This window comes from Podarcis raffonei, chromosome 7 (assembly GCF_027172205.1).
Source record: "Podarcis raffonei isolate rPodRaf1 chromosome 7, rPodRaf1.pri, whole genome shotgun sequence".
In the NCBI taxonomy this organism is placed as follows: Eukaryota; Metazoa; Chordata; class Lepidosauria; order Squamata; family Lacertidae; genus Podarcis; species Podarcis raffonei.
Window position 1 is genome coordinate 54,799,397 of NC_070608.1, and position 25,604 is coordinate 54,825,000.

A 25,604-nucleotide genomic window follows, 5' to 3' on the forward strand; every position below is an offset into this window, starting at 1 on the left:
AGTAGGAGACAGCAAGATGTGTGACTAGAAAACCACCAAGTAATTTATCTGAAAACAGATAAAAATGCAGGCAGCTGTGTTAGTCCATTAGAAATAATTGGAAGGGCAACAATAAGTGTAATACCTTTAGGACTTTTTAAAAATAAAAGTAGGAAGCAACCCTTTTTTGGGATAGATCACTACTTGTTTACTACCTCTAAGTTCTTTAGCTGGCCATACATTTTACTGGTAGTTTAAGTATTTTACTAGTGCTGTTCTTTCCATATTTCTTTATGTACTAGCACGGTTGCCTTCAATTTAGTTTTTGTTGTCTTCTCTGGAGAATTAGCCTTCCAGGAGGCAAATCCTAGAACTGGAAGAAGATAATGATCTTCTCGCATCTGTTTATGGACTTGGTCTGAAGAGAAACCATGTGTGCCCCAATCACTGCAGAATCCTACTCAGTTGATTCTGTATCAAGTGCTCTGTCAAAAACTAATCTACTTTGTGAATATAAGAAGTACCTCAAGTTGTTGTTTTTCCCCCAAGGCTGACAGCAGAATTAAAGGAAAACCTGGCAACCCCTTTGTATTGCATGACATTATCCCTGGCAAAATGGTGGTGGTTTGGCAAACTGCTGCTTGGGCTTCCAGAAGTTGAGAACCCTGATTTTTTTAATCAACTTGTGATGGAAGAATTATTGGTTCTTCCTGGCATTTGTGCTGTGCATGTAGGTCAGGGTTTGGAATGGATTAAATGGCTGTGTACCTCCTGTTGCTGTATATTGGTGGTATGGTGCCTTCCAGGGGTTATTGGACTACAGCTCCCATGATCCCTGGCCATACTGGCTGTGGATGGTGAGTGTTGGAGTCCAACCATATATGGAAAATATCATATTGGCTATCTCGGCTGCATGTCAACTTGTGAATTTCCTGCATGCCTAATCAGGAAGCACTGGGAACAATTTTGTGTTTGGTGGTTGGGAGACGAATTTCTTAGGAACTCTGTGATGCTATTTTGTCACTTCTTTGTTCCTATTGCCATTATTGTGTACTTTCCTCAGCCATGTTAACTGGACTATTAAGATTTTCCTGTTAAATCTAGTTTTGTCATTTTGAGGCAGTTATATTTTCTTCATTTTGAGGACAGTTAGTTTCTTAATTGTGAAACTTCTAATTTCAGGAAAGGATACTTTCTCCCCTCCTTCCCCGTTGCCCTTTTAACTGAATGCCATGCTATCTTGGAGTACTGTGTCAGGGCTGTCAAAAACAAAGGTCACACTTTTTAGACTTGAATTCCCAGAATGGGCACATTATTTACGCCACAGCTGTGAAACGACTCGCTCTGGAGTAGTTCCATTTAAAGCCTACAGTCCTATTGAAATCAGCAAGCACTGGAACTAAGCAACAGCTACATGTTTCAGAATAATGGATCTCAAGGCTGCAGTCTTGTTAAAAGTATTACGTTTTTCAAAGAGAGTCAAAATTTGCTTCTCTCATTGATGAGCATCCTGTGCTAATAGGAGAGACTTGTATATACATACCGATAGACTTTCTGTTCCATAGTGGCTGTGCAACTGTCCTCTTAAGAACCAGATAATCCTTCCTTAGATGTTTAGACATTATTGGTATGGCCATGTTTTGCTTTGAGAATGTTACCAAAATAATTAGCTAACAATGTCCCTATAGCCTTTTAAAACAGTAGGTTGTATTCAACAAGTTATTAGTTGCATTAGAATAAAATGCTATGTGTTTTTATGTACATAGGAAACTAATAACCTTCCATTCTTTTTCTCCCTTTCTCTCTTTTTTTAGATAGCCCTACAGCAGATGAGCTAAATCGTTTTATTTTGAATTGTGCTCTACACAATCTTCATTAAGGATGGATGTTGAAAAAAATCAGAAGAACGATGAAGGTGATGAGAATGTACAAAATGAATTAGTACAAGAAGCTGCTAGAAACGTGTTAGCTGAAAAAGCTCACAGCGACTCTTTTTCTACCTCAAAAATAGACACATTTTCAGCTGAAGGACAGAAAAACCCAGGGGAAAAACATGAAGAGTGCGCCACAGCCAAACGACCATTATCCAAATCAGCAATTGAAGACTGTATAGCAACAAACATAGTTGAAAATGAACCTGTCTCAAAAAGATTAAAGCTTACTGTTGTGCAACATGCTGAAGAGAATGAAGGCAAACTATCGAATGCCACAAGGTGTGAAGGTAGTGTTGATGGGACAAGTAATACAAGAAATGAAACTATAAAAGACGAAGCTATAAGTGCCTGTCAAAGTAGTGATGCTTTATGCGTGCAGCATGATTTCAAATCTGAGGACAATAGTACACAGGAAATACATGTGGAAAATGAGCATACCCAAGTTGACCAAACACCCCTTCCAGAATGCACATCTTCTTTTCAAAACGATGAAGCCAGTCTTAGCTGTGCAACCAGCAGTGTTGAAAACATTTCTAAGTGCAAACCCCATGAGGAGATTTTTTCCACTTACCCAGATTTAGAAAAGCATATTCAAGAAAGCCACCTTCAGCATTCCGAACAACAGGTGAACCTACATTGTACTGATAAATCAGAATGCACTCCATCTTTACAAACACATAGCAAGCCGACCGCTGGACAGCTTAGATTGTATTTTTGCAATCTCTGTGGTTTTCAGTCTTTCGAGAAAGATCTTCTACAAGCTCATTTCCTTGGCAAGACACACCTCCGCCGACAAAATCTTGCTGCCCGGGGAGGCTTTGTCAAGATACTAACAAAAAAGCCATTTCATAAAAAACAGCAGTACCTAGTCAAGGAAAAGAATGTGCAAGCAAAATCTGCACTTAATAAACCAAAAATAAGGAATGCAGGTTCAAATCCACTAAAGACTTCAAGCAATAAGCTGAAGAAGTTTAAAACATGCCACCAACTTTTCGTTGAAATGGTGTCATCAAAAAATATTTCTGCAGAAACCACAGAGAACACTACCAATGAAGAAGTGCTTTTCTCCAGTGTGGGTGGAAATGGTGATGCCCATTCTGAAAAGCTAGAAGAAGTGTCAGGGCCCTCCAAATGTAATCCAGATGTATCAGAACCTGCTGAAGGTAGTCAAGAGACAATTAGCAGTTCAAACACCACAGGAATACTTGATAGATTTCCCCATAACAGAAATATCTTTTCCCGAAGAATAACTTTCAAGCAAAGTGGTTCTTTCAGATTAAACCAGCAAATTAAAAAACGCTACAATCTTTTGGGATTAGGTAAGAGAAACAGGCCTGACTCCACCTTAAAGCACAGCATCAGGACAGACTTCAGTCAAGGTGATACATCGCAGGTGCACCTAAAAGTTTTAGAAACTGAAGAGAATTTGTGCAAAGCTGACACAGGAACACTATCACTTGATCCAGATGGAGCCAATGCGTGCTCTTCTATGACCTTGGAACTTGATAATTCTCCAAAGAAAGCTGTTGAGGCCCAGAAGGGTCCACATCCTTGTACTCATTGTGGATGTACTTTGCCAAACACAGTTTTGGAACTGGATGTTGACAGAGATAAAGCAGATGAGCTGAAATTCCAGTGTCAGACATGTGGCTATTCTTGTGGAACCAAGGAAGACTTTGAACTGCACCATCAAAAAAACAACCATTGCATGGGTGATTGCAAGATAAATTGCCCTCAGTGTTCATTTTTTGCCCTGAATGAGGTAAGCTTTGGGGAGCACATGCGTGATGAGCATGGCATGTCCCACTGGTGTGTTACCTGCCGTTTGTATTTTCTAAATGAAGAGGAAGTAGCAGTTCATAACACAACTGAAGAACATATAAGTTTATCAGCTCAAGGAAATACAGTTCGCCCACTTAGCAATGCGACTCAGCAAACAGCGTCTTGCATTTTAGTGGAGACAAGTGTTCTTCCAAAGGTTGCAGAAGAAATGCCCAAGCCCTTGGTGATACATCCTGCTAAGGAGTTCAAGGAGTCTGTCCTGAGCAGAACTCAGTTTCAGTGTAAAAAATGTTTTTATAAAACAAGGTCTTCCTCAGTTCTTACCAGGCACATAAAACTTCGGCATGCTCAGGAATATCATTTCCTTTGCAAAGCATGCAACCTCTACTCATTAAGCAAAGAAGGAATGGAAAAACACATCAAGAGAAGTAAACACCTTGAAAATGCCAGGAAAAATAATATTGGCTTACGCTTTGAGGAATGTATTGAAAGGGTATGTGTAGGTGGAAGCGATGGTAAAAAAGCAACAGAGCCTTCTGCTTATGGCAGTTTAAAGACTGTATCGGAAAATGAAAACGTGCCGTTACCCTTCTGTACATTGGAGAATGTATCGATAAACAAGGAACTGTTTCCATCAGGTGAAATGCTGAAATGCAGTGAGCTTGTTCTGGGTAGCGGGCAAAAGAGAGGAAGGCCGAAAGGCACCATTTCTCGGACATGCCCTCATTGTGGCTTATTGGCTTCCAGTGTTACAAACCTGACGGTTCACATTCGACGAAAGCATAGCCACCAGTACAGCTATTTATGTAAAGTATGCAATTATTATACTGTAACGAAAGGTGATATGGAACGCCATTGTGCTACAAAGAAGCATAAAGGCCGTTTGGAAGCCAATGGGAAACAAAACATAGAGATTATAGTGTGCCCAGAGGGAGGTAATGTTGAAGCCAGTAGCAAGAAGATAAATAGTTCAGGAGGTATGAATGAACTTGTTGACCATGGCAGTTCACCCTTGGACAATGCTGTTTTGGAAAGCCAGGGAAATGATCAGGGCAATGCTATACAAGTACAAGGTGAAAATGTGCCTCAGCTTTCTGAATTGGGTAGAGACCAGAACCCTTCAGAAATAAAGCAGCATATAATTGAAGAACTAGGTAACGTTAACCAAGCTAGGGACTCGTTGGCTCAAACAAGATCATTAAACACAAATGATAACAAGTGTGCTCATTGCAGCTTTGTTGCACATTCATTTTCTTCTCTGGAAGTACATATCAAACGCAAGCACACTAAAGAATTTGAATACTATTGCATGGCCTGCGACTATTACGCAGTTACTCGCCGAGAGATGATTAGACATGCAGCAACAGAGAAGCATAAAATAAAAAGGCAGTCTTATGTATGCAACACCTCTGGAGAAGAGACAGATGTGGCCGATACTGGCAAGGAGCAGCAACCCACAGATGAAATTCAGATCATTCTGGACGGAACAAAATACCAAAACACCGTTGAGGAGAAATGTCTGGATGTGCAGGTCACTCAGAAAGTAAAGAAAGCCCTTAATTACTTGGTTTCGGAAGATGGTGCCCCTTCAGAGGTTCCCAAAGAAGGTTATGTTGCCGATACTGTAGATGTTGAGACAAATGATGGAGTTGACCAAGGCAGGGGAGAGGGCGTCAGTGAAGAAGATGTCCCAAAAGCTGTAGTTGAGGTTCATGAGGTGTTCACACCTAAAGAAACAGTTCATTGTGTCCTGCAGGAAAATGTGGAAGATCAAAGAACAGTCACGTCAAATTTTAATTTTACCATAGAAACTGGAAGTAAAAACTTAGCTGTTAGCAAAGATTCTCCAGATATGAATTTGATCTCAAATAAGATGGAGGAAGACTCTGAAGGAGAACTTCAGAGTATTGCAGTAGCTGCTGAGGAAGTGAAAAATGAAGAAATTCAGTTGCCCATCATTTCAGAAACATGTTGCACTCTAGAGCAACAAACTATTGATGAAAATACTGAAGGAACTATGAAAACTATACATAATTTACAGGAACAGAAAATGACCCAGCAGAGTTCTGCTATAGAGGAAGAAGGAACTCTGTCAGCTGAACAACATGAGGTCGAAGTATCATTAAACAATATTTGGGGTTCAGAGGTCTCAATAGTTGAAAGCGTTCAAGAAAGTAACGAGGCATCAGATGCTTTTGCCGGTGCTGAGGGCAGAGTGAAGGAGGAGATAGCAGTGCAAAATGGTGGCCAGTTTGATTCCTCTATAGTAAAATTAAAAAGCCATGAAGATGGTTGTGAGCCAATTGATCACATTGCTGATGGACAGAACCTGAGTGGGCTGAGAGCTTTGAAAGCGGATGTCCCACAAGGTGGTGGAAAGAAGAAGAAAGCAGAAGGGCAGCCACTTGGGGAATCAACACGCATTCGCTGCGATGACTGTGGCTTTTTAGCAGACGGCTTGAGTGGCCTGAATGTTCACATAGCTATGAAACATCCTTCGAAAGAGAAACATTTCCATTGTTTACTGTGTGGAAAGTCATTTTATACCGAAAGTAACCTGCACCAGCATTTAGCTAGTGCGGGCCACATGAGAAATGAACAAGCAAGTGTCGAAGAACTGCCGGAAGGGGGCGCCACCTTTAAATGTGTTAAGTGCACAGAGCCTTTTGATTCGGAGCAAAATTTATTTCTTCATATTAAAGAACAACATGAAGAGCTGCTCCGGGAAGTCAATAAGTACATTGTTGAAGATACTGAGCAAATCAACCGAGAGAGAGAAGAAAATAAAGGCAATATTTGCAAATATTGCGGGAAGATGTGCAGAAGTAGCAATTCCATGGCCTTTCTGGCTCACATTCGAACCCATACAGGTATGTATCAACGAATGGTGCAGGTAGTGCTTTGCAAATGGAAGTTGAGTTAAGGCCTTGCTACTCCTTGCTGCTGTTATTTTTTAAATCATGAATTACTCCAGAGTTTCAAATTTATATTAATCTCATGTTCACTGCTTGATTTCAGGAGTACTCTTTAGTAGCCAAGGAGCACGAATTTAAACAGAATTTATTGAAAGTTCTTGAGTATGATCTTCTCTTTGTCACTTCATTTCTTACAGATTATATCCCCTAGACTCATTATAATTCATTAATCAGATCCCAGCTTATTATCTGAATATGATTTGGAGAACATTTACCTTTCAAATGACTGTTTGCCTAATCTAGAGTTGCTTGCAAACTTGTTTTAAAAAAATAAAAATGGCCTCCATCTATACCTTCCCCCTCCTTCATTTCTTTAGACAGTTCTGATTAATGTTGTAACAGTCAAACCATAAAGGAAAGCACTACCTAAGTGCTACTGATATGTTGAGGTGTGGAGAGTGAGCCATCTGATCTGGCAGTACTACAGGGGTAGGGAACCTCAGACCCAGGGACCAAATGTGTTTTGGCTACAATCTTGCTAACACACACTTGTTGAATTTAGGATTAAAATTAGTGATGAGTAATTCACCCCTACAGGGTGGGAGGTGATGACCATTTATGGCTTTTCCTTTTCCCAAAGCAGCAACCTGTTGACAAGTTGGTGGCAATGCTAGCCTAATGCTTAAAATAATTTACCTGGTTTGGATTCAGAAACCACCATTCACATTTAATGGTTGAATGGTGGGTATTTGTTGCTGCATTGCTGTGTAGAGAATGCTGATTTTTGAAAACAAGCATGTAAGGTTATCATGGGATTTGCAGTTTGGCCATCATTTTAGAAGGCAGTAGTAGAGGCAACGCAGCACCTGTGAAATTTGGGCCTGGTGATTTAGACTCTGTGCTGTGCCACATGTTCCATTCTCTTTTTATGTTTTATATTAAGTGGAAAAATTTAAAACAACACTTTTGTCGAAAATGCATAAGCTGCAGTTCTAAATTTATGTAAAAATTCACTGCTATGTTTCTATAAACCTGCCATACATTCTTTATTTTAAATAGACAGCTTTTCTAAATCACTGAGCTCTGCTTAGACAAGTGGTGTCTCTCTGGGTTGAATTTATGAGTGGATTTGAATAATAAATTCACATTTCAATGAACATATTTTCATTAAAACTGTAAGGTTTATTTTACTGTACTTTTAAATAATGGCTTATTATAGAAGCTATAGTTTAAATTCATGCAGTGGTTGAAACTTAGTGCTCAGTTACTAGAAAGAAAATGAAAAGGTAAGAGATGCAAAATATTATAAAAGAATATTAATATTCTTTGGTGTAATCCTGAAATAGTTTTTGTTTCCATAGAAGAAAGCAAAGCTGAGGCTGAGCTATGTACTTAAGATTCAGTTGCAGAAAGCTGGCATCTTCAGGTGTCTTCTTGTAACTAAAGTATTAATTCTTGCAAACCATCAGTATCATCAGCTTAGGAATCCCAGCCTTCTTTTAGCAAGCCAATTCTATACTTGTGCAGATCGTTTCAGGAAATGTTTTTTTTAAAAAATTGAATTTGGTGATGAGTTTTTCGATGGCACAGACTGTTCACATGGTCAGAACAGTTTTTATAAGCCCTTTATATGCCCTCTTAAGGCAGATAAAATGGAATAAAACTACAGGGAAGATGCTAATGGAGCTCTCTTTAGAATTCTTTATGCAACTGTCTGGTCAAGACATGTTGCTTATAATTGATGTGTCCATTACTTGAATTCTCTTGTAATTATAGTCAATAAGTCTTGTAAATGTGTTAAAGCTCACTAAAAGCATACAAATTCAAGAACAGAGTAAGGCTAATAATTTAAAATAATCAATGTAGGCATTTCAGCACTTAATTTCCCTTGTGTGTTGATAGCTGATCATTCTTAATCCATTAAGATTTATTTAGTCGTTTACAATGCAAAATAGGTTTGCACTGGTCACTTGTGCCATTTGAAAATGTCCACCAGGTTAAGTGCAGAATGTAGTCCATTAGTCTTCCTTGACTATATGTATTAATTGCATTTAAAATCAAGTTAATGTGGATGTGAAAGTGAGGTAACTATCAATATATGACAAAGCAACCCTACTTACATAAGTTACATCATTGATTGTAACATTTAGTAAAAGTTAGCACACTTTTTAACATCTTGTGCATGTCTTATCAATGAGTGTATTTTTATTCTGCTTTGCATTAGATGTGAATGTACCGCAAAGGAACCTTTTTTTGGGTGACAACACATATCTACCATTTCATTTTGCAAATAATTTTTGAGGAGGAAAAGTTACAGAAGAGGTTTTAATCTATTCTCTTTCTCACTGCACCTTTAAAATGAATTGCTTTTCTGATAACTTTGCTTATGCACATGAAATAGTAATGCTGGTATTTTTATTAATAGTTAACTGGAAGAGGTTTTTCCTCCTCCAATTCCTGGTTTCTTCCCCTTCTTCATATTTTCTGATTTACTGAATGTTTTATGCAATGTTTCTTCCCATCTTCGGCACAATAAAAGCAGTTCTGTAAAGAAATAAATGGGTTTTGGACGCCAAGATTGAGAGGCCAAGGAAGAGCACCACAATGTATGCTCCTGCAGGCGGAGCGGAAGGAGCAAACCAACAGCAGAAGCAGATGCTGGGTTCATCTGCATTTAGTATAACAGCTTTACAGTGCAATCCAATATGTCTACGTATAAGTATAACCCACTGAATTCAGTGGGCCATACTTTCAGGCAGGTGGTTATGGGTTTGCAGCTTTGCAAAGCCACCATCCTACATATGTCTTCTCAGAGGTGAAGCCCATTGAGTTCAATGGGACTTATTCCTAGGTAAGCATGTGTAGGATTGCAGGATTGCTTCTTTACATGCCATTATTTAAAGTGTTTCTCTCTCAAAATCCCCCCTCCCCCTCGCCAATAACTAGGGATTCCAAATTGTGGAAAATAAAGAGAGTTTCCTTTCCCTGATTCCAAAGCTTCTCACGTAGCAAAGGGGGAGGTTATACAATGTAGCGGATAACAAGCAAGTCCATCACACTTTGACAAGTGAAAATGAGGAAGTGTCAAGAAAAACAACAGAAAGGTTAAAGGTAGAGGACTTTTCAACTTCCAATTTAGATGGGTCTTGCATGCCTAATTAGCAGCCTGAATTCTGAAAATATATATTCACCTATCTCTGTGCTTTCCTTGCTTATGATTTCAGTGGGAATCACAAATGTTAGGGTTAATCATGTGCTTGGCAGAGATACTAATGTCTTCAAGACTCAGTGTTCCAATATTCATGTGCTTAAATGCTGAAACCACTGTGTGTGTTTTTGGTGGGTTTTTTTGGTATTCTGGTAGTTGTACAGGACTATTGGAGACCTGAGAAATCTCTTGTTATGAAGATGTCTTCTGAACGATCACCAAACGAATTTCAAAATATTAATGCAATATTACTGTTATTTTGTAATTTCCCAGAACATTTCAGTTTTACCATACAGTGGGGATGTGTTGAGGAGGAAGAAAGACATTGCAGGGAAACTGGTAGCAAACATTGATTTAATAATCTGTGACACTGAATTGTAAGTGGCATTCAGAGTTAATGCTTATTTAAAAATCTAAGCAGGGTTTCGATGGAGACTTAACTAGTGCTGTATATTTAACACACTAAGAAACATTGAGAAATGAGGGAGGAAAATGCTTACATGGGCCCTACCTACCTTTCATACTCTCTGTACTCCAGGCTACATAGAACAGCCATTCAGTTGAGACTTCAACTGTTCTTAAAACATTCCCTTAATCCCTTTATTTAGGGATCCTTCTTGCATTAATTTCAGTGGTGTGGGAGCAGCTTCAACATGGTGAGATTTCACTTGCCTATGAAAACATCTGTACTTACAAACACATGGGTGAAGCCGGTCTTGTGGATCTTTTCCCACCAGTTGTTGCCCAGATAGGACAATATCAGCTGGCTGATGGAAGTTCCAGTCCAGCAACATCTGAAGGACTATAGCTGCCCTACCCTGGCTGTACAGAGACAACTGTCTGACAACGATCAAAGCAGAAAGGGATCTTGCTATGGGGAAATTGTTTCCATGTTGCTGACATGATGCAAAAAGGGATCCTTAATCTCTGGGTTGGCTAATCTATCTCTGCTGCTCAGTGGTGCTAGGACAGTGGTTCTGAGATGAGAGTTGTACGAAGTAATTTGTCTTCATCAAGATCTGGACTTCACTCTTCCATTTCCATCTCCCTTTTCATAAGCTTTAAGTAACACCATTGATTCTGAAGATAATTTACAGCTAAAGACCTTTGCAGAGTTATGATCGAATAGCAACAAAATGTAGTCTTCCTGGACTACAAAATTATGACAGCAGATGAAATTATTATTAAATATTGTTATTATTCAATTTGTAGCCCCATTTATATGCTATGAGCAACTGCACTTTGGGTGAAGCCATCAAGGTTTTGGAATGTGAATATGTGGCCTAAATGGGAATCGTCTCTTTTAAAATAAGGGGCACATCAGATATTGAAACATTATTCATTCTGTGGGAAAAAGTGAGAGGTCTTAAAGCTATACAGTGGTACCTTGGGTTACAGACTCTGCTAACCCAGAAATAATACCTTGGGTTAAGAACTTTGCTTCAGGATGAGAAAAGAAATTGCGCCGCAGTGGCACGGCAGCAGCAGGAGGCCCCATTAGCTAAAGTGGTGCTTCAGGTTAAGAACAGTTTCAGGTTAAGAACGGACCTCCGGAACGAATTAAGTACGTAACCAGAGGTACCAGTGTAGATAGTAAATGGCATAGTAGTCATGGAAAAGTCAAAACTGGGGAGATGTGTGCTTCACTATGTTTACTTTGGTTGTTTGTGCGTTTAGTTTTTCAGTTTCTCAAACTTTTAAAAGGAAAGATAGAACTGAAGCCATTTTGTAAGAACTCTTCTCAAAGGTGGGTTATAAAATAAGTGTGATCCTTTAACGAAAATGTTATGTTTGTAATTCGGCTGGGATTTGAGTTTTACCAGTTATTAGCTGGAAATTCCATTAAGAGAAATGGTAACTCCCAATTTGTAGAACTTACTTAGCATCCATTTATTTGCTAATCGGTTATTTCCTGGTCTAATTTGATGCCTGTTTACAGTGTAAATAAAACAAAAGTGTAAGGAAGAGGACAGGAGAATAATGAGCTTGGGAAAAAGGAAGCATAGAACATTTTGGCTACCATGGATTTGGCAAGGCTTTGTGGAGAAAGTTGATTTTGCTCAGGGACTTGAGATGGAGTTTTAGTCTTGATGTCATGAAAATGGGAGCAGGGAAGGAGGAAATGAGCACACCGTAGATGAGCTTGCACAAATGAGCAGACAAACTTGAGGCAATGAACGAGGGAAGGCGGCCAAAGGAGAGCGTTGTGAAAATGACCTATGAGATTGATGTAGAAAATGATAGTGATGCAGTGAGGATGCAGGAGATGAAGGGTCATTATCGATCTGATTTTTTTAAAAAACAACAACAACAACCCAACTCTTCAGCCAAAAAAAGACTCACAGAGTGGTTTACAGATTGGTGAAAACAAGACAGTCCTTACCCCTGCAGCTTGCAGTATAAAAAGACATGACCCTAAAGAAAAATGGATTGAGATGGAGGGGGAAATAAGCAAACTCAGGTACTAGTTTTTAGTTACCAGTTCTTCTAAGAAGCAGCTGGGATGGAAACATCGAGGAGAAGAGGAGCTGAAAGGTACCAGTCTTTCCACTGCATGGATGGGAATGTACCTGTATCCCTTCTCTCTCCTTCTCTTCTGTTGCCCTGAGGCAACAGCTGATGGAGGGAGGAGCCTGGCTTCTCAAGAACTGGCTTCTCAGCATCTCTTATTTTCTGCTAAAAACTGAAACAAAAGGCAACATTTTAGTGGAAGGACTTTGAATTAATTTAAGAGGTAGGAAGGATATTGGCGTGGTGCACTGGAAAGATGAAATTGCACTAATTGCCAAGGCATAGTTGGGAGTTTTAGCCATAGATAATAGACAGGGTAAGGAATGGAAGACATACAGTGGCAAAGCTCTATGGCGGGGATGGGCAAGCTTCAGCTCTCTGAGATCAACTTACATGTTTCTACTAGAAGGCTATGGACCAGGACCAGGTTCAAAATAGCACCTCAGGATAGCTGGCATATACTAAGAACTGAGGGCATTATTAGCCCAGGACAAAAAGTCAACTTCTGGGGACGTAGCCAGCTAATGTGTCCAGTCATGGATGCATTGCTCAGCACTGCTTTGGATACAACCAGTGCTATTTTTCTAGAAAAAGAGCTGTCAGAACCTACCACCAACGCCTTCCTTGTTCTCTTATAATGGCACTGGTGGCCACCTGAGAGGTGCCAGAACTGGAAAAAAGGCTCTGGGTAGAACTCCTGGTTTTTCCCAAGTGTTCTTCGTTTCACCAGCCTAATTTAGGGCATGGGATGGGGGGAGTCTTTTAGGCATTGCTGTGTTTAGATCGTTGGATGTCAAACTGATGATTTGTTGCAAATCATCAGAGATCAGCCTTCCCATCCCACCCCTGGTCTATGTGACAATTTACACTCTTAAAATGGCCTTGTTTGACATTTTTCTTGTGAGTAGTTGGCCCTGTACCACAAACCCATGCTGGAACTCCTCTCTGTTTCCAAAGCAATTTTTCATGGTGGGCAATTGGGGTTGTGGAATTGATTGTTAAAACCATTGCCATTATTTATTTATGTATTGAATTTCTATCCCATCTTTCCTCTGGTGTACATGGTTCCCCCCATTCCCATCTCTCCATTTTGTCCTCACAAAAACCTTGTGAGGTAGGTTAGGCTGAGAGATAGTGACTGGCCCAAGGTCACCCAGTGAGATTCATGGTTGAGTAGGGACTTGAACCCAGGTCTCCTAAGTAATAATATGACACTAGCCACTAAACTACACTGGCCTGGTCCTCCTAGTTGCTAAAAAATGCACGAGACAACTATTAATAACCTATAATTCAACATCTTTCAAATTACGGAATGATAATCATAACCCAACATGTTGCTGTTGATGCTACAATCTTTGTTGATAATGAAAAATTAATGTAACATTGCAAGGAATGATTCGCACACTGTCAAAATTGGCCCCAAACTTGTAAGTGTTTCAGAGCATAAAGGTTGAATGGGCCCAATAGTATTGCTGGAATTTTGACACTTAAAGAAGAACAGTGTGTGGTCAGAGCCCATGGAGCACCAGTGATAACGGAATTGGCACAAATTTAACATGTTTCCGTTGGGAAAAGAATCCAAATGAAAGTGGGGCTGAAGCTGCAGGATATTCTAGCTTTTTGAAATAAAATGGACATATAAATACGAATAGACTGCTTTACCATAGCCAGTCTTAGTCTTGGCATTATATATTACCTAATCAGTCTTTAAACTGGTGAGTTAGATCGTCAACTTCAACACTTTGTATTTAATGTGGAGGTAGACTGACTTTACTCAAATTTATTTTATTTTCATAGGTCCCTTTATAGAATGCAGTGTTGATACGGAATGCCGCTAAATTAATGGTTAATTCAGTTTTATCAGGATAATTTAAATAAACTGGAATTTTCCAGTTTGATTGATAGAATGTGATCGCTGTTAGCTGCAGACTCAACCTGCTTTTGACATTTAAACATATAAAGCTGACTAGATATAACCATTCAGGTGCTAAATATATTTTACATCTACTTCTAACAGTAGAAATGGAAGTATTAAGAGATCTGGCTTCATTGTCATTGAACTGTGAAATATTCAACCTTGTCTGCCCGTGCTTAGTACTGTTGACTTTTTTATTTCTGTTGGAAGATTAAAATTAAATGCTTCATTTTTCGTCAGCTTTTGGGAATTAAATTGAAATTTAAGACTCTGAATTTTTTTTTTAACCAAGATCCTCAATTTAAACAAAGTCTTCTTTGCAGATATTCTGTGTTCAAGGGCACAGCAGAAAGGTTCATTGATCAAGTATGATGTACTGTAACATTTTTCTTATCCGAGCTCTTTTATGTATATTTATTAAAGATCCCATATTTCATATTATGCTTAACTATATTGGAGGAAGTTCTTCACAAAACATATCCCAAATATAATATGAAGTATCTGCAAGCATATTGCACTTACTTTTAACTGCAATTCTGGGATTTATGGATATAGAGAGATCTGCTGGTCTTATAAAAGTTGGAAAGGGTCATGACATACTTTAAAATGATATGTTGCCACTTAATATCCCAGTACTGACACCTGCCAGGTTTAATGACTGCATTTTTGTGATAATATAATTGCCTCAATCTGATCAGAAAGTCAACTTCAGTTGCAGTGTGCTGTTTTACTTTTTTTTCTTGGCCTGATTGTGTTGCAAAAGAACAAGCTAGTTCTGCTTTTTTGTGGGGTGGGGGTGGGGAAATCCTATAATTCTTTGGTCTGTTCTAGGCAGTTAAAGTTTGTTCTTGAAATAAATAATAGCCAAAATGTCAATACTTCTAGTTTTCAGAATAATCATAAATTCCTGACCATAAAACAGTCATAAAGGTGTAATATTTTATTCTCTGTATATTCATACACCGCATGTCATTGCAACAGAAAGGCAATGAATCATTCTTTCGGTATTGTCAAAAAGGAAGGGGGAAAAAAGCGTATGAGCAAGATAGGCTTAAAATATCGGTACTAGGTTTAAATTTACTCCTTATCAGAGAGTGTAGCATATTCAAAATAGGTAATCTGCTCAAATATATTTATCTTACAAATTGAACATTTTTTAAAAGGTACACCAGTTCTTACCAAATGAAGCTGGTTGACTTTTGTGGAAATTGTGCGTGAGCAATCTTTCACTTAGCACCCTCTACATGAAGCACATCCACCCACAGGAAATTCCGTAGCTCAGGGGTAAAGCATCTGCCTTGGATGCAGAAAGTCCTAGGTTCAATCCCTGCTATCTCCAAGTAGGACTGGGAGAGACCCATGTCTGAAATCCTGCTAGTGATTGTAAACCAGTGTTTCCCAAACTTGGGTCTCCAGCTGTTTTTGGACTACAACTCCCATCATCCCTAGCGAGCAAGACCAGTGGTCAGGGATGATGGGGATTAGAGTCTGGAGACCCAAGTTTGGGAAACGCTGTTGTAAACAATACAGAACTAGATGGACCAGACTCGGTGTAGGCAGCTTTCTGTGCTCCTCAGATCATGACCATGCCTGGAAACAACAAGTGCATCTGAGAAAAACTCCAGATACACTGGGAAAGCAGGAATGGCTCTTACTCTTTTTGAAGTAATGGCCTTTAGCAACCCTTTACATTTTAAGAGTTAATACATGGGTGGCTCTGAGAAGCCCCATGTTTGACCATGGCATACAACATTCATGCAAAGCATGGAAGTTCCCAAACTCTCAGGTCACATAACCATTTTTAAAAGTTAACTTAAAATACTTCTTTATAGTATTTCAGAGATGGGGAACCTGTGACCCTCAAGATGTTATTGGACTTCAGCTCCCATCAGCTCCACCTAACATGACTAATGTTTAAGAATGATGGGAATTTTAGTCCGGCAACGTCTGAAGGGCCACAGGTTCCTCATCTCTGCTGTATCCAGTGGTTTACCTTCTGTTTCAGGCTCCTTGATCCAGCAGAGACTTCCCCTTGAAGAATGGGAAGGAAAAACTTTTTCCCCCAATTCATCCTCCCCCATGCAGTTCCTTGCAACACTTTCCGCATTGTTCCACAGTGTCTGATCGACCTCTGAAGCTGTTTTGTGGGGCCACAGAGGTGCAGGGGGAATAAATAAAAATCACCCCTTTTCCTACAAATGGAAGCCTCCGTTAAATCCAGGAGTGTTCCATCAGCAGAGGGACACCATTGGATACAAGCCATGGTAAATAATGTTGCGAAAGCTTCTCTAGATGGTGAAACTCGAGGTTAGCATGATCTGCAGTAGTCCATTTTTCTAGCCATTTCTAGGATGTAATGAATTATGATTTTGCTTTTGCAAGACCACTTTGAGTACAAGTGGAGGGGAAAGATCGCCTTGTCATGATACTTCCACCTTAACAAATGGCCATGAGACCTGGCACAGTTCATCAGAAACCACTGCAGTATGAGTTCCATTGAAATGAACTAGAACAGGATCCTGCTGGGTTGCAACCTGAGTTCTAGCCGCATTATAATGGGTGAAAACTATGGAAAAAGTTTAGTGGCCTCATTTTAAAGTTCCCCAAGTGTCTCATCTTCTAATTATCGATACCGTTTCTATAATAAGTGAGTGCTCATTAATGAAAACCCATTCTTGCTTAACTTTTGTGTTTGAACTTCGGGGAAGTATCTTTAATGAGAAATATGTGGCACGTACCCTAACGGTATCCCTGGAGTTATAAATGTATGCAATAGAAAAAATTCTTTTCAGGGCTAGGCAAGATTCTGAAACAGGTTAAATATTGGATATTAATTTTCACACCCACCCACTTAAAATTAAAAAATTAAAAAATTAAAAGGCTATTTTCTTCACAAACTGTGATTTCTTTATCCAAGGGTAATATAATATTCTAATTCAACTCCTATCTTTATGCTAAATTTTACTTAGGATCAAAGCCGTTCAAATGCAAGATTTGCCACTTTGCAACAGCTCAACTAGGAGATGCCAGAAACCATGTCAAGAGGCACCTTGGGATGAGGGAATACAAGTGTCATGTCTGTGGGTGAGTAAATTGAAACCGTTCCTCCCTTGGTTAACCAGAGAGGAGTGTAGGCTATGCATTGTTTCAGCATTCAAAATGGGGATGTGAGCAAGAGGGGCTAAAATTATGCATGCATATCCTCCTTCCCATTGTTATGGTAAATTCCTTAAATACAGTTATGACATTCTTTTCCTACTTCTAATCCAGTACTGCAGATGAGCAATTTTATGGGCTACAAGGTCAATTTGAACCTGTAATCTGTAAATTGACTAAATTATAGGATGTTCATTCACATTGCCAGGGAGAACTGTAAATTCCTTTTTAAAGGCATGAAAAATAATATAGACTTCAATTTGGTATGTGTTTTGTGTATATGTGCACATACATGCATTTGTGCTATATATTGTTCTAGTTTGAGCTCAGTTAACAGATTATGGGCTCCCGTGGAGTTTTTGCACTGCAGGAGACACAGGAAAAGAAAACTTCCAAAGAATTGCGTATATTGCTGCACACGAGAGGAGTGTGTGTGTGTGTGTGTGTGTGTGTATAAAACCAGAGACATCTTGCATATGTTGTATTGCCTCAGAAAAACCTCTTCTTCCCTTTCCCCCTTGTAATGGCTATTCCGTCCAAAGGACCATTCGTAATGTTTAATTGTCCTTCAAATGTGTTGCATTTAATAGGGAGGCTCAGAGACTCTTTAATGCAAAACTAATTAATTTAGCAGAAATGTTTAAAAGGTTTTAAAATGCCATGGCATATATGGTACATCATAGGACATTCAGAGGTGGGTTTTAGTACCGCGCTTCTATTAAAAGAGTATTTTAATGTTATTATGCTAAAAGAATTAGCTAATATATGCTTCATATAAAAGCGCTTTCCTCAAAACAAGTTAAGTTGCTGCAGAAGCCTGATGACTAGTACGCAGAATGGCAGAGGTTCAGATGGATCACACAGTGCACGCCAGTACAGAGAGGTGGGTGGGTAGGAATATTTTTCAGCCAGGTTTTAATCCCGTCAACTCTTGCAATTAAACACGCCTTGCGAACAAAGTGAGTGAAATGTTCAAAAACAAATTAGAATGCAACTCACCGATTCACGTGCCTGCTATACAAATAAGTGCTGTTAGATCGCTAAGGGTGGTTTTATTTCCTGATGGGAGGAGTGGATCGTGAGCTGGTGGCTGAATTGCTTTAAAACTCAGTGGAAGCAATTATGAAAGTTATCCACTGTAAAATAACGGAGGAGGATCTTCCAGGCCTTTGGCTGTGAATGCCACCAGTGTACGCTACATTTTGGCAGCCGCCTGTCTTATAAATGACAACAATTCTGTGCGGAAGACGCTCTTGACTTACCAATAACTTTGGCCTGAAAATGAATAAATATGGATTCTGAGAAAAAGAACTTGAACTTGCCTATGAGTAGCCAACTATACATTGTCTGTGGGTTGGTGGTGGTGGTTTGGCATTGACACACATTTTTTTAGTGACTGATGCAGCCCTTGCAGTTAGTATCTTCTTACATATTTGTGAGTGGGAAGGGGGGAGAGAAGTTGCTGGTTATGTTTGGTCATTCGAAAAAAACAGGACACTTAACTCTGTCATTTGTCAAAGTTCCTTTGAATGCCATAACCAGAGATTTCATATCATTGTTCTTGTGTCATGTTACATAATTAACTTGTGATACTGTCAAGTTACTTGTGCAAGTGGCAGCTAATGGAAAGAGAAATTCACAAAAGTCTTCCTCATATAGGCCTTTTGTTCTGAACCGCTAAAATAATAAATTTTAATCTGATACAAATCAAAACTATTGGTACATAACCATGGCTGAATTGGTAAAGAAATGTCATCTGCCAAATTGTAATGAATTCAAAGGAGAATTCGAAGCAGGAAGGATGGTCAGTGCACTTTGAACTGTCAGCCAAATAATTAATATGCCAACCTTTTAGTGTGTGTGTAGCATAATACACTGTGCTATATTTCTGCCATGTTCACCAAAAAGATAGGGTATTTTGTAGATTAAAAATAAAGTGGCAACATAAAATTGCTGGGATTGGCTATCAGGTTAGAGCATTGGTACATTAACACCACTGACAATGTCAATTCATTATCATTGATGGCTAAATAATCTTCGAAATGCTCAGTGGACCTATTAGTTCCTGAATATAAGCAGCTAGTGCTGCATTTCTTCATTAGCTTTAATTGCTATAAATTTACCTTTTTAAAAAATCATGTTTTAAAAGGTGAAGTGATCTTTCAGGAACATTAACTTGGTAATTTTGTCACAAACAGAAGGGCCTGTACTATGTTTTCTTTTCTGCAGTAGTTAAAAATTCTACCCCGTGACTTTTAGATTCCAAACAACAAGCTTTCTATTAGGTGGAATGTTAACTTGTTTCCCCAATTGCTCCACAACCTGTTTGGGGTTTCTTTTTTAAACAAGGTGAAATGTCAGTGCAAGGCTGTGGATAATTGTGGATGTAAGATATCCCTTGATTGCCTTGAATTTTGTTATGAATTGGAAAGTGAAAACCCTTTGTAAAGTAATGCCAGTCTAAATGCTAAAAATGAACAGAAGATTTTATGTACTGTATCTTGCGTAGCACAGTCGGCACAAAGGGGTGTGGGTGGAAAGACAGCAGTGTTTTTGCATGTTGCTTTTATTGTTTCAAATCGAAGTTTAATTTTTTCCAGCTGCACAGTAGAAATACTCTGCCATAGAAATTGGAAGCTACTAATCTTTCAGCATTTGAAATAAACCGTCTGCTACTCATTTCCTTATCGGCAGATGTGTGGTGATTGTTTTCCTTTGCATTATGTTCATGAATGGGAAATGCATCCCTTATTTGAGAAGGGATCTGTTTTCAGTGAGTATCCAACTGCTACCTATTTAAATTTAATTTTCAGAAGTCTGGCTATGAAGTTGTTCATGACACGAAAATTAAAAAAATCTCACTGGTTTCCCAGCATTTACTTGTGTGTGGTTTTTTTGTTTTTGTTTTTTAAAAAAGCTTGCATAGTGGAATGTACTGAAAAGGCTTATCATGCACTTTTGAGATTTTATGCCTCAGGTACATGAAAAATGAATTGTTCAGCACTTCAGATTTTAAACAGAATTTATGAGCAACTTATCATTTAAAAATACATCTACTTTCCCCTTGCCTTTGCTTTTGGATATAGAGCTTTAAAAACACGCACCTTACGTTAGAGTTACTTACCTTCCTTTCTATTTTTCTTAAGTTGCTATGTATAAATAAAATGACTGCAGCAGAAATCAGTAGAAGGATTTTACGTCTCCAGAAATGTTAATCGTTTGAAGTCAACCTATCTGTCCTTTTTCTGCATTCTTTCAATTACTTTAAAATGTATCTATTAAAATGTGACCACAGATCAAATTTCAAATCATTATTTGCAGTACACAGTCTCCCCTTCCTTAAAAAAGGGGTGTATTTAGTTTACTTTTTTGTTTTGTTTTCTTCTCCCACACATCATTTAGAGAAGTATTTTGAAACTTCATTTGAAGTTTGACCATGGCAATATTGCCAGTGCCTTGATCAATATGTGTTTGGTAGTTGTTATTTCAAAGAGGCATGAAAAGAAGTGTGAAGTAAATTGAAGGGGTATGTCATATGTTAGTATTTTTTAAAATCAATGATATGTTTCATGGATTCAAAAGCTTCTTGTTGACAGTCTACAAATATTTGAAACTGAAGTATTCATATTGCTCCTTTTCTATGGTTTGCTACCAGGGATTTATTTTGTCACATAAAAAAAATTATGTGTATATTGGGTTTTAAAAAATTAGTTCCAGATTATACGAACAGAGATACTTATTTCAGCACAGCAATAACTTGCGCTTCCAAAGTGCTTCTGCTTAGTCTTCCCCTTAGAGAACAAAGAAGATTCATTCTTAAATGTATCATTACGAAGAGACGGAAATGTACTTTTGGTTTTTACATGCGTCTTAGTGTTGCTGCAAGTAAACTGTTTGTTCTGTGGCCAGATAAATCTTTAAATAGAAAGTTGAAACTTAAGTAAAACTATTTCTATGTGAGATTACCTATTTTTTGTGCATTAGAAGGGGATCTCTGTGTAGATGATTATAATGTCACTTTCTGACCTTTGCAGCTTGAATAATTGTAAATCATTGCTTCATAACGTGTCAGAGAATGTCTGTACTAGGCAATTAAATGGCAGAATATAATAGACCAAATTATTGCCTGTCATGTTTTCAACAACACAGTTAGTATTTGAGTTACACTTAATCATTACGTGCATTAGCAACTTCATTGGAATCCCGCTTCAGGCTGAGCATGAAATACATTACATTATTTAAACCTCTAATGGTAGAAGTCATTTATTTGTGTTGAAGTGTACAACATGCAGAGTTTCATAAAGCAAGGAACACTTGAGAGCTTAATTTATCCAAATCAAAGTCTAAAGGCAGATAAACACAAGTGGCAAAAATTAGTAATTTTTATAGGCTGGAAATATTTAAAAATACATGGTTGTGAGTAATTGTAGGCAGCAGGAATAAATTAAAATCACTATTTTTAGTTGTCTCTGAAAACTAAAGCTGTTGTGTGCTTAAATCATCACATACACCACGGTATTGCATTTTTTTGACTGAACAATTAATTACAGCCATCATAACCACAGCTGTATCCAAATAAAACAATGCTTGCTTCTGCTGCTCAAATCAACAGAATTATCCGTACTGGAGAGGAAGCAACCCAAGATCCAACGGTGCTTCAACCTGTGGGTGTGTGGTGACAAAGGAAAATACTGTACCAATAATGATATATTTCAGTGTCAAGTCACACTTTGATTTTAAAAATATTTTAGAAATGCTCGAAAAACTATGCGTACAAAGATAGCATGTGAGCTGTAGACTGATTTTATTCCTTCTATACTCAGAGGAGATTTAAAGCATGGGTTAGGCTTGCCACATTTCAGTTGTATTCCTACCCTTCCGTTACATATGTTTTGCCCTCGCATACTTTTTTCATGGGGTTGTTTCTTGCTGCAGTTTCTAGTCACTTAGCTTTATAGCCCACCGTATCCTCGAGGGCTCAGGGCAGCTGGTCATAAACTTTATTAAAAACTAGTTTTTAGTACCACAATTCAGCTGGAATACAGATAGATAAAAATACAATAGCTCAAATATTGCAATGAAATTTTAATAACTGGTGAGGTTTTCGTCAACAAGAGGTTTTCCAAATGTTTTCTGGCGATCTGTTGATAGTGCTGCTGGATGTTGGACAAGGACATGTTGGTACTTGAGAGTTTTCTGAGGGCTGGGCTTAAATTAATCAGTGTTTTGCTTTAACATGTAAGGGGGGGGGGGCTAAAAAGGTGTCAGAAAGGTCTTGCTATCGAATAGCTAGCAGTATGCTTCACTAGTTAGTGTCCAGTATGGCAAATGAAGCAGAAAAGTCAAGGCCAACTTCCAGTTGTAATGCTGTATGAAAAACGTATTTTTATCCACCTGTACTTCAGTTGAGTTATGGCAGTGCTTTTGTTGGACTTGCTGAAGTGAAAAGATATGAAAAGTACATACTTAGCTGAATATATGTTTGTATTTGAGTTAGGGACACTACCAGTGATTTATACCCATACCTCTACTATATATAACCTAATGCAATGCACTTTCAAACTGCAATTATAAAGATACATGCAGCTATGTGATTGTGATATATTTGCCACGTAGAACAAGTACTGCTTCTTCTAGAGGTGTTTCATTTTATTATTATTTTTTCTGTGAATGGTTCTGGAAAAACAGGATACATTATTGGATCGGAGAAGCATTTGCTGCAGGACATGTCCTGTGTTTAATAAAACTGAAATGATTGTGAATGTTGCATCCCACTTGGTTGCCATTGCTCTATAGAATGTATTATACTTAAGTGTGGTTATGTCCAATAGGATAGGATTTCTCATAGAGAAAAATGTATTGTCTATTCAACAGAATGAAATGCTGAGATGCATGTCTGAGTTGGTAACGATTCAGAGGCCTTTTTGCAGACTTGGCTGAATCTGGACTCCATTTTACATTGCAGTTCTTGTCTAGACATATATATATATATATATATATATATATATATATATATATATGTATATGTATATGTATATGTATGTATGTGTATATATATATATAAATTACCAGATTTGATGACGAGACAGGGTTCTTGACAAGACTCTTGGCTAAAGAGTATAAGACATTCTAGATAATATTTTCCTTAAGGATCCTATTTAGAAGTTTATTTTCAAGGATCTAGATCTTAAATTTGTCATAATTGCCCCAAACAAAGGAGGCCAGAGACCACCACCAGTTGGCCTGGCTTCTTTTAATAGGTCATCAAATTAGTTAAACTTCATTCCCATTGGTGGTCTAAACCAGTGTTTCCCAACCTTGGGCCTCCAGCTGTTTTTGGACTACAACTCCCATCATCCCTAGCTAGCAAGACCAGTGGTCAGGGATGATGGGAATTGTAGTTCAAAAACAGCTGGAGGCCCAAGGTTGGGAAGCACTGGTCTAAACCACTGAGCCTAGGGCTTGCCAATTGGAAAGGTCGGCGGTTCACATCCCTGTGACGGGGTGAGCTCCTGTTGCTCAGTCCCAGCTCCTGCCAGCTTAGCACTTCGAAAGCACGTCAAAGTGCAAGTAGATAAGTAGGTACCGCTCTGGTGGGAAGGTAAACGGCGTTTTCATGCACTGCTCTGGTTTCACCAGAAGCGGCTTAGTCATGCTGGCCACATGACCCTGAAAAACTGTCTGCGGACAAACGTCGGCTCCCTCAGCCATTAAAGCGAGATGAGTGCTGGAACCCCAGAATTGTTCGCAACTGGACTTAACTGTTAGCGGTCCTTTACCTTTACCTTTTTTTACATTCCATTTAGTTTCAATGGGAGCTTACTTCGTCTAAGCCAATAGTTTTGTGCAATGCCTTTCTCCAGAGGAAATTAGTACTAGTCTTATTTTTCTTCAAAACATAGGTAAAATGTCTAGATTGACCATCCTGTGTACATTCAGAAATAAAACTGAAAGCTACCCATACCATCTAGTGTATGTATAGTGAATTCTGCCTACTTTTATTTGGGCTTTAAAACAACCTTTTTGCCAGGAGTGGAGCAGAAAGAGTTTGGTGTATTCCAATCCCTCTTCAGACCATTTTGCACTTCCCATCCAGGTTGTCTGAACACCAACTCTTGCCTGACTTCGTTAGACTGGTGGCAACAGCAGGACGTTATAGCTGGCAGCCTCTCAAATACTACTGTGACAACAAATGTAGGAAAATGTAGTTTTGTCAGAATGCCTAAGACCCTTTTACAGATGCCCAACTTGGAAGCTAGAAGTCCTTTGGGTCCTAGGACCAGGTCCAGCATTGCGTAGTGGAGGAAGGGAGACTTCCAATAAGACAGGTAGGTGGAATAGTGGCAGAGAGGAAGAAGTTTTTCTCCAGCTCACATTATAATTCAAGATGAAGAAGAGTTTATGGGGCCATAATGTTCACCTTGGATTGAAGTCATCAAGTTTCATATACCAAACCAGGCGATTATGACTTTGGGTAATATCTATACCAAGCATATCTTGGTGGTGGTGCCTTGCAAAATGAAGTTCCTGATGACCAAAAGGAATCAAAGATTATAAAGACAGAATGAAGAAGTGGGTCAAAACTAACCAAGTGAATTTCTCATGTAAATGTCTGCATTTAGGTAGGAAAAATCAGATGCAGAACCAGAGGATGGATACACTTGGCTTCACAGCAGTTCACGTGAAAAGAATCTAGAGTTTTTAGTAGACCATAAGCTAAAACAATTCAGCACTGTGATGCAGCAGCAGCATCTGCTGCTGCTAAAAAGGCTAATGTAATTCTAAGTTTCATCAACAAAAGTATTGTGCTCAGATCATGAGAAGGAATGGCATCACTCCATTCTGCTTTGGTCAGATTTCATCTGGAGTCTTGTGTCCAGTACTAAATCCATTTAAGAAGGACATTGACAAACTGGAATGAGTCCATAGGAAAGGAAGAAAAAATGTTGGGGGCGGAGGGGGGGCTGGAGACCAAGAACTGTGAGGAAACTTGAAGGAGTTGGGTATGTTTACCCTGAAGAAGAAATAATTAAGAGATGATAATAATGAAGTTGGATTCGATGCCCTTTGTGGTCACTTCCGCTATGTGATTGAATGATTCCAACAAACTCTGTGTAACGGAATGGTTGACAGCATGCCACCACTGCGCCTCTGCTCCATTGTCTGATAAAACCTGAGGAAATAAGCTAAGCATGCATAAACTA

At 38.8% G+C, this 25,604-nt stretch overlaps 1 protein-coding gene across 2 annotated transcripts in view; it reads left to right on the forward strand.

The window, feature by feature from the left end:
* Positions 1 to 25,604, forward strand: part of ZNF407 (zinc finger protein 407) — a 334,843-nt gene that overhangs the window by 16,929 nt on the left and 292,310 nt on the right. For both annotated transcript variants that reach the window (XR_008331522.1, XM_053396659.1), the window contains exons 2-3: positions 1,794 to 6,565; positions 17,214 to 17,328. Coding sequence is in view for 1 of the 2 variants with exons in the window: in XM_053396659.1 (XP_053252634.1) it covers positions 1,861 to 6,565; positions 17,214 to 17,328 (4,820 nt within the window). In the remaining variant the exon portion in view is untranslated. The remainder of the gene's footprint in view (positions 1 to 1,793; positions 6,566 to 17,213; positions 17,329 to 25,604) is intronic.